Source organism: Coffea eugenioides, unplaced genomic scaffold (assembly GCF_003713205.1).
Source record: "Coffea eugenioides isolate CCC68of unplaced genomic scaffold, Ceug_1.0 ScVebR1_737;HRSCAF=1464, whole genome shotgun sequence".
Lineage (NCBI taxonomy): Eukaryota > Viridiplantae > Streptophyta > Magnoliopsida > Gentianales > Rubiaceae > Coffea > Coffea eugenioides.
Window position 1 is genome coordinate 27,359 of NW_020864603.1, and position 9,393 is coordinate 36,751.

Sequence of the window (9,393 nt, forward strand, 5' to 3'; positions counted from 1 at the left end):
TAAATTAAAAAACACACTTTGTGATACGCATAAAATAATATTTGAAAAAACTTTTGTATTCAAAAGTTAAGAGAAAGCAAAACTCATTTGAGTGACACTCAGCACAAACTCAATAGTTCCCAATGATTTTATATCATTGAAAGCCATACTCAAGAAATTGATTAAATCTACAATATCTGGTGTCAATAATCATCAAGTATCTTTTCCCACCGGTTTTGCAGAATAGTCACGTCACATACGACAATAATTTAGCATGAAGCGACGACAATCTACATGGTGGAGCTATCACCCACCATATAATACTAGAAGTACCTCGGCTGTGCAAAGCACAGCTAAGGCCCAAGAATTTTAATTGAATATATAGTAATAAATTTTTTTGATAAATATTGAATAGAGCTATAGGAGAAATTTTGAGTATCAAAATAATTAAAATTTGCTATAAAAAGAAATTTCATCTATGAAATTAGCCCTAATTTATCGTGATTTGGATTTAACCAATATTATGCGTATATAATGATACCCAGAGAGAGAGAGAGAGAAAGCAAATCCATTATGAGTGCATTGTCGGTTTAATAGCAGTATAGTTTTAGTTGTAACTAAACAAAAAGCAGTCATAATGTTTTTTGTACTTTAATAATTAGTAAAAACTTAGAAAGCCATGGAGATCTGTCGCAATCTTCAGCATCAATAAAAACATACAAACTTACATATTTTTCTTTCTTTTTGAGAGAAAAAGTGAGTTAATCCATTCATTTAAATCATGTCTAATAGCATTATAAATAGGTGAGAACATTATCTCACCAAACAACTCTAGAATACAAATACTAGTTTTAAATAAAAACATGCATTGCCACATTTCTAGATCTACATATACAAGTTCGAATCCAACAATTTGTTTGATTATAAAAATGTCTTCTTAATCAAAATAGAATTTTCTAATAATATATTGTCGAATAACACTCCAGATTGAAAACCTCAATGCTAACTTCCACCACCAAATGCAATCCTTTGACAACTGCAATCATTTTAACTAGTTAAATTGACAAAATATTATCAACTCTTTTAGTCAAATAATAATAAAATGTCCAGTCCTACGCCTAACAATCACCTCAAACTCTAATTATATTATCTATCATTAGGGACAATAAAAAAGGATAAGAGTACAAAGTCATATAGAACCAATTTAAACAAAAGATTCTGAAATCTAATTTTGCACTTCTTTTATTCTCAAGCAATCATTTGCAAAAATTAAAATCATGAAAATAAACTACCTATCATGATTACAGACTAGTAATTCAAAATGTTTAATGAAAAGATACGAAATATTTTTTTCACATCCTAAATTTTTTGCCCCAACAATTATTTTACATATCAATCACCTTATCTAGTAAATAAGCATTTTTCACTATTAATAAACTTTATATAAATCAAAATATTAAAATATAATTATCTATTCATAAATTAAGAGACTCTAATTTATTTTTAATTCAATAGGCCTCAACATTTCCTTCCTAATCATCGTTTACCTTGGACCTTCATTTGTCATATTCTTTCTCCTCCACTCTAACACTATCACCCTATTACCAAATAACAATTTTAATAAATAAAAAATTAAAATTAAAATTAAAATGAATATGTATAATGGAGTTTATTATTTTATGAGGGGGAAGTAGCTACAATTCTTTCATTTCAGCCTAAAGATTTTTCATGTAATCACTACCCGTCTTCTTGTTAGCCATAGGGAATTTTTTTCCAAAAATAGAAAGGCCAAATAGCTATTTCAAAATAAATAAAAATTGAAAAAACACGTTTCTTTAGATTTAACAGAAAAAGTATTTATAGCATCACATACAAACTTCAACTTGCCTTTTTTAGGGGCAAAAGAAAGTCAAAAAAAAGGAGGAAGTGGTAAGAAAGGGAATAAGCAAAGGTTTCTAATCAAGACACAAAAAAATGACAAAACATAATAAGTAGTATATACAAACAGAGACAGTAAAAGTAGAAGATCATGAATCATGATTATTGAACTAAGAAAAAAAGGAAATATCAAACCCATTCTTGATCTCCTACAACAAACCATTCATTTAGTTAATTATGGATAAAATTGAAAGAAAATGCATCAACTAATCCAATACAAAAAAAAAAAAACGGAGTAAACAATTAGGATGAAGGAAAGAAAAGAAGAGCAAATACTGAATGAAAACTAAATAAAGAATTTGCACTGTAGATGAGAGTTCATTTAGTTGTCTTTAGCCAAAAAGGAGAAAGAAAATAAGGTGAAAAAAAAAAAGAAGCAAAAGAAAGAAAAAAAAAAAAGGAATGTGCCATGTGTCAAAATGAAAGGGAGCCACTTGGCAACCATTGGAATTGCTACAATAACTCCACTTTCTTCTTATATACTAGGTGGATAGAAATTCTAGTGATCTAGTTGAAGCTCTTCACAGCAGAAATCACACTCTCGACAAGACGCAACAGTTTCATGGATTTGGGAAATTTCTGATGTTTAGAATCCTGACACCAGAAAATTGAAAACGCATACCAGAACCAAACTGCAACTGTCCGCATAATTAAAACGGTGGAGTACAACCAAGGCTGGGAACCACACTAACCTTGTAACAATCCTAACTACAGAATGGTTGCTCTCATTTACATTGAAAGACTTCGGACCCTACAGCTAGATTTGCACAAGGGGTTGATACAACATGTCTACAGATATCAACATATGAACATTTCATACTCCACACTCAGATGTCCATGCCATCGAATATTTCTCCATCTTCCTCGAAAATTAGCTCATCTACTCGAAAACCTTCACTGGCAAAATTACTATGACAGCAAAGCAAACCAAGATTAACCATGGCCCATTGACAGTAAATCCAATAAAACTGATGTGTGCCAAAAGAATTACATTACCTTAAACAGCTGAAACGGAAGCTCACTACTCGCTTCAGCTTCCTGTTGTAGAAGAAGAAATGGTATGACCATCTGTCAACAAAAAAGAAATATATCCTGTCATCATGTCCTGAAGCAAGGACAGGAAAAAAAAAAAATTAACACCAAAAAAAAAATTAACACCAATCTCAACATCAAAGATTACATGGCTCCTCTCTCGAGGAAGGGATCTGCGTCAGCCTCAGGATTGTAACTATAAATTTCGCATTCTGCTAGCTTCACAACCTGCACCACAGTAGTATGACAATAATATCTTTTTAATCCTTTTCCTCTGTCTTCTCTTTTTTCATTCCTTTCATAGTTTTGATAAAATTCGCACCTCATCCAAAGTCTTGTATAAGGTCTCCAAGAGGGGGCACTCATTTGTGTCAAGCCATTCCTACAAAGAGAGGTAGATGAAACCCCAATTAAAGACTTCAATAAATTAATTAATCAACAAATTGAAAAGCCGGCAAGACTTCCTCGGACTATCATGATAATTATGCGCCACTAGGACCCGCATCACATTCTAATGAAAAAGTCGTGATTCTCAAGCACCTTATACTGTAGCCATTCAGCATTAGACACTTTCATAATACCAACACAAGAAAAAATCCCTGAAAACTCAAGATTAACCAAACTTCGAAGATTTTGCAAATAAGAGTTGCTGAATTTGAATTAACTGAATATGGTTCAAACTTCAGACCTTCTGCTATAAAATATAACCAAGATGTTCTACCTCTTAACAACAAACATTAGGCACCAACTAGCACCATTTGGTATAAAGCTATTAAAAATTGATTCTTGAGCCATACTTAAACTGATATGACTGTATACCTTTGATGCTTCAAACATGTAGGTGTCCAAAATTTGTTTAAAGCCATCCCAGCTCTCTTCAGTGAAAAATTGGTGAGCTTGCACTGCACTGGTAAACCAATGTGTTGGGAAATTGTAGCACAGTTACACCAAAAATCAATGAGCAATGTCAATTAGCAGAAGTCAGTAGCTACACAAAGGATGACAGACTAAGTGGTTTATTTTGGGAAATGGAGAGACTTGAACTCTCAACTCGGCTAAGAGCAACAGTTATCTGAACTGTCCGTCAAACCTTCTGACAACACTCCCAAGGCTGTTAAGAGAGGATTATATAGTGGGATGCCATGTCGCCAAGAAAGCTGACAATGGCACTGCCCATAACCCTCCTTTTCAGCTTCATGTAAAGGAAACAAAATGACAAACATAAGATACAGAGTTACCTGAAGTCATAATCTGGATACATGTGATAGAGTGTAAGAAGCAAATAAATCAGCGTCTTTCGGCTGGTGAAAAAGGTTTTGAGATCAGTAAGAAAATATATACCATAGAAGCATAATTGGATAAGATACACGTAACTGGGTACCTGGATGTATACAGATATTCGACTGGTGAGGAAGAGTCGGTGTCAGATGATTTCCCAAGGTAATCAAGAATCTGGTTTAATTCATAACTATCGATTAAAAGGATCTAACGAATTCTCAGATAGGATACAACAAATTGAGTGGCTATAGTAGCAGGAAGATTGGCAATCCATTAGTAAACAACTCAATAACACAGCCACTGAGCATCAAAATATAAAGACATGGCTGCAAGAACACAACAGACATAGGCTCAAAGCAAGCTATCGTGAGCATAATTATTTAAATAATCGACTTTAGATTCCTCAATTTAGGCACTCCTTTCATGAAAAAGAAGAAAGATAATAGGAAAGATTTTCATGTTTAAAAGACCGGCAAGACATGATTTAAAAAACAAAAAAAAGGGACACATCTCTCTGTCTCTCTCTCTCTCTTTTTTTTTAACACTTCCTTTTATCATCTCTCTGTGTCATCAAGAATACTGCTAGTCATCATTTTCAAAATCCCAAAAACAAAAAGGGAAGAGGAGGATAACTGTTTCAACTTTCAAGACACCACAATAACAACTAAAATAAACAGTTCGGCCTTTCTTCAAGATATCACACAATCCAGAGACCATGTGCAGGAAGAATTTGAGAGAAATTTGTGTGCATTCAATGTTCGTACCCTGATAATCATAAATTGTAAATTATCTGTATACAGAATAAGCTCAAAGCAAATGGAATCACCTCATTCTCTAAGCTGAGCGACAGCTTCTTATCTGTTCCTGTATGTTTACCTAGACAGAAAATAGGCAAAAAACTCAGTTACCCCAAAATATTTCTAGGCAGCAACATTGCGAACATCAAAATGCAAATTATACTCACAAGAGTAAGCTTCAAGGCACCCTTTGATTGTGCGCTCTCCAAGATTCACCTGACTCAGGAAGTCATTCAAACTGAAAGAATATAGTTAATCAGTCCACGGCAGTCATTAAAGATAGAAAATTACATAGACCAACAAAATCATCATAACTAAGCAATTCAAAATTTGCAAGTACAAAGTGTTGTTTCCTCTGAAGAAAACACTTCTACACATACCGGTCAAGAGGAGTATATTCCAAGTACTTCATGCTTAACGTAAAACTGGAACCTGGTTCAAATTATACTCTTTCTACAAGCTCTGCACTGAATCAGAACAATTGGAAGTCAAAATGCATGCAAAAGCCACAAGAATTAACCAACACTTCAGTATGTACCCCTACAGCAAGCACGTGTTCTTGGCAAAGCGGTATACTTTGATGCAATTGATCTCTTCAGACAGTGCCACGAAACCATGGGAAGAAAGAAAGTATTCTATGAAAGAGAAACACACCCTTTCCCTCGTCTAGCACACTACCTCCTGCAAGCCACTTCACCAAGAGAATAAACTGCTCAACACTAATTTCCATTGAGGTCAGCAATATAACAAGTAAAAACTTATTCCACCAGAGACTTCTTTTTCTCGTATCAGCTTTCACATGGATGGCTTCACAGTAAGCACACTTGAAATATCCTTTGTCCAGGAAGTTAGTGTGCTAAGGAGGGGAGGATATGCATTAACCACTTCCTCTGACCTTCCCAACTAGATAAAAACTTCCACTTTAATATTCCCAAAAGCTTCACTCTATGTCATGGCAGGAACATAGGCTACACTTGCTACTTTTCTCAGATAGAAAACAAGCTTTCCTCAAGCTGCCAGCATGGTTTAGATGTGCACATATTTTTTTGCTCAAGAGCATCCAATCCCAATCAGAAAAATGGTAGACATGCATTTAGCTACTTCAAGTTTGACTATAAATCACTCTCCAAAAACCAAAAATTAACGTACTAAAGTAAGAACTACTCATCCAAAACCCATTTTACAAATCTTTTCAACAGGTTTTCAAAACTTTCCAAACCTCATAACTAAAATAAAACAATGAAGCAAGCAGCTCTTATATTTCATTGTTTTGAAATCACTGGAATAACCAAAACCTCAAATTCACAATAGAATACTACAAGCAACTTCACTTTCTAATCCTATGCCGAGATCTGAATATATGGCTTCAATGCATGTAACCAGATTAATGCTTTCTACTAAACTCTATCCAATAATTAACATATCAAACTGTCCCACACTTCCATGAAATCTTTTCCTAGATCTTCTTACCAAACAATTATTAAGTATAGTAATTATTTCGGCTAAAAAATAATTGTTTCCTTTTTACTTACATAACAAAAATAATGTGTCCCTCTTATTTCCACAGTATACCAAAACACTTAAATGGTTACAATTATATTTTTTTTTCCATTTTATCCAACCAAATAAATCCAGAAAAAAAGCATCGCATTCATTAAATCATCAGAGAAAAATAGTTCTGACATACAGCCATAAAAACAATAGAAATATAAAGCCACCAATTTTCTACCAAAGCAATCCAAAATTCTCCGGAAACAGCAAAAATCTCCGCAAATGAAGTCCAACCCAGAAAATAGAACCTCATCTAGAAACCAGATCCCAAGTGTATCACATATATTTGCCACTTGGCACATCAATTTGACATTTTAACCAAAAAGACCGCAAAACACAAAAAACCCACTCATTATTCTGGACAATAATCAGCTAAGAAGCATTTGAAAGCAAGGAAAAAAAAAATACCTTTTTCGATGCAGAGCGAAGAGGGAAAATCTTTGGTAGTTGAAAGAAATGGATTTTCAGCTCTGGTGGGAAAAATTAATTCTGGGTATTATAAAACTAGCACTGCTTAAGCGAGGAGAATAATAAAAGGACAATTATTTGGAATATTCGACTTGATTAAGAGGTTTTTATTTAAATTTTCAGGCCTGTGGTTGAGAAGTAGCTATAGGTAGGAAGCAAAGGAAGAGATGGGGGTCGGATGCGGCAGAGGAAGACGACAGATCTCTTATCCCTTCGGAATCGGTGAAAAGTCAATGTCTGACCCAAAAAGCAAAAATCTTTTTTTTTTTCAACATTTTTATGTTTTGAATTTTATGAGTAAAACAAGGAGTGTGTTATAGTAATAGTAAATTATTTGAGATAATTTTTTAAAAAACAGATGATAGACTTTAATACAAAAAGGTTATAAATCTCCTACACGCACTAAAATTCCTGGTTGCTAGTGTTTAGTGTTAACTATGCTGCATTCTATTCATTTTTTTTTTACCATAAATTGTTACCTTTTTGAAAAATTTATCTTCTTACTTTGTAACATCAATAATTAGTTATTACACTATACCTAAATCATTAATAGTTGTGTTTTGAAAGAAAATAGAAATAAAATGAACGGAGCCTTTTGTCTTTTTCACTAGCTTAATCGTTTAAAAAAGATCTTGATAAACATTTGTTTAGTTGATTTTTATTTCTTTATGTTTTTAAGTACTTCTTTCGCGTTTAATTGGTTAGTTTTTTTTTTTGTCTTTTCATCAATAATCAGCTTGTTATCGATTGATTATTTTAATTGATTATAAATTTTAATTTTGAATAATCCATTTTTGTGACGCTCTCTCGATTGTTTTTGTATTTTGATTATAGATTTTTTAATGATAAAAAAAGTTAAAATTTATAACCATCCAAAAAACAATTTTTGTCGATTGTGATTATTCTTTAAAATCAATTTCTATAATCAAATTTTGTAAAATCTAAAGCAATCGAGAACAAGGCCACTATCTACGACTGTATCCATGAAGGAAAAGATGTGTTCCTATAGTTCTTGTATTGTGTTATAGAGTGTGTTTGGGTAGTAGATTATTTGGATAATTTTTTGAAAAAAAAAATACTATAACACTTTTTTAATGTGATGTACGTAAGATAAAAAGATGATTAAAAAACATGTTAATAATACAAGCAAATAAAATTTAGTAAATAATCCCATTTGAATAGCTACGTAATACCCTTTGCCCTCTATTTTCGACCAAAAAAATTAAACATTGAAGTTCTTGCTCTTTATTTGGAATTTCAGCCCTGTTTGGAAGGTGAGTTTTTTGGGAGTTTGTCTAAAACTTTACTGTAACTTACTGTAGAAGTTTTTTAAAAATTTTTTGAAATGTGTAGAGATTTTTGAATATTTTGAAGTGAATAGTTTAAAAACTTTAAGAATTTTTTTGAGGTTACTGTAGCTAAAGTTTTTTAAAAACTTGTAGCAAATAAACTTGGCAAAAAACTTGGGTTCCAAACAATAAAAGTATGAACTTCTTTATTTGGAAACTATATAAAAGTAAGATTAAATTTAGGGAAAATCGTCCAAAACGTCTCTCACATTTTGTAAAATGACTTTTTTCGTCCCTCACTTTTAAAAGTGTAATTTTATGTCCCTTACATATTCACATCGGTCAAATTTAATCCCTAACTAGGTTTCCGATCATTTTTTGGCTGGAATCCATCACGTGCAAGGCATGTGATCATTTTTTAAGGGTAAATTTGTCAAATTATATTTTACATAATCTGATCTATAGTCCTCCACATTTTATAAAATAAAATTTTTCGTCCCTCACATTTTATAAAATGATTTTTTTCATCCCTCACATTTCACAAAATGAATTTCTCCATCCCTCACATTTCAAAAAATGAATTTTTCATTTCTCACTAATTATGTATGTGAATACATTTTTTTTAAATACATGTATATGTCTATTTGATTTTGCTTAATAATAATAGCATAAAGACATGTATGTAATTGGGCCCAACTTGTGGGATATATTCCTTTTTTGTATGATTATGACTAATATTTACCAATAGAACCCTAATTTGTATATTCTTATTGTATTTTGACCGAAAATAGCTTTATTGGCCAACTTGACAATTAATGCAAAATTTTTTACTAGCTAATACAAGATGAAATCAAATGATCACGTATAATATATGGTATTCGTATTGTTAAGTGAAATCAAATAGACACATACATGTGTTTATGCTATTCGTATTATTAAGCAAAATCAAATAGACATATACATGTATTTAAAAAAAATATATTCACACACAAAATTAGTGAGAAATGAAAAATTCATTTTTTGAAATGTGAGGAATGGAGAAATTCATTTTTTGAAATGTG

General features: G+C 32.1%; 1 protein-coding gene across 3 annotated transcripts; it reads right to left on the reverse strand.

Annotated features, from left to right (window-relative positions):
• Positions 1 to 2,464: 2,464 nt before the first annotated feature.
• On the reverse strand, positions 2,465 to 7,207 carry LOC113758808 (repressor of RNA polymerase III transcription MAF1 homolog). 3 transcript variants are annotated; one of them, XM_027301528.1, is made up of 12 exons: positions 6,984 to 7,207; positions 5,601 to 5,705; positions 5,405 to 5,491; positions 5,192 to 5,262; positions 5,054 to 5,103; positions 4,331 to 4,401; positions 4,188 to 4,250; positions 3,769 to 3,856; positions 3,272 to 3,331; positions 3,098 to 3,177; positions 2,914 to 2,985; positions 2,465 to 2,826 (listed from the first exon to the last, which is right to left on the reverse strand). In XM_027301528.1, exons 3-12 carry the CDS (start codon positions 5,434 to 5,436, stop codon positions 2,745 to 2,747), a joined length of 669 nt encoding a protein of 222 aa, XP_027157329.1. In that variant the 5' UTR covers positions 5,437 to 5,491; positions 5,601 to 5,705; positions 6,984 to 7,207; the 3' UTR covers positions 2,465 to 2,744. The 3 variants fall into 3 exon arrangements, with proteins under 3 accessions (XP_027157329.1, XP_027157328.1, XP_027157327.1); XM_027301527.1 differs by lacking the exon at positions 5,601 to 5,705 and having other exon boundaries at positions 5,405 to 5,486; XM_027301526.1 differs by lacking the exon at positions 5,601 to 5,705.
• Between the last annotated feature and the right edge of the window lie 2,186 nt (positions 7,208 to 9,393).

What these genes read in the sequence shown, in the direction of transcription:
- LOC113758808 (XM_027301527.1), bottom strand. Translation starts at nt 5,436, where the DNA reads ATGAAGTACTTGGAATATACTCCTCTTGACCG. An exon ending in CGCTCAGCTTAGAGAATGAG is followed by an intron (nt 4,402 to 5,053) that starts GTGATTCCATTT and finishes GAATTAAACCAG; the next exon opens with ATTCTTGATTACCTTGGGAA. An exon ending in ACATGTTTGAAGCATCAAAG is followed by an intron (nt 3,332 to 3,768) that starts GTATACAGTCAT and finishes CTCTCTTTGTAG; the next exon opens with GAATGGCTTGACACAAATGA.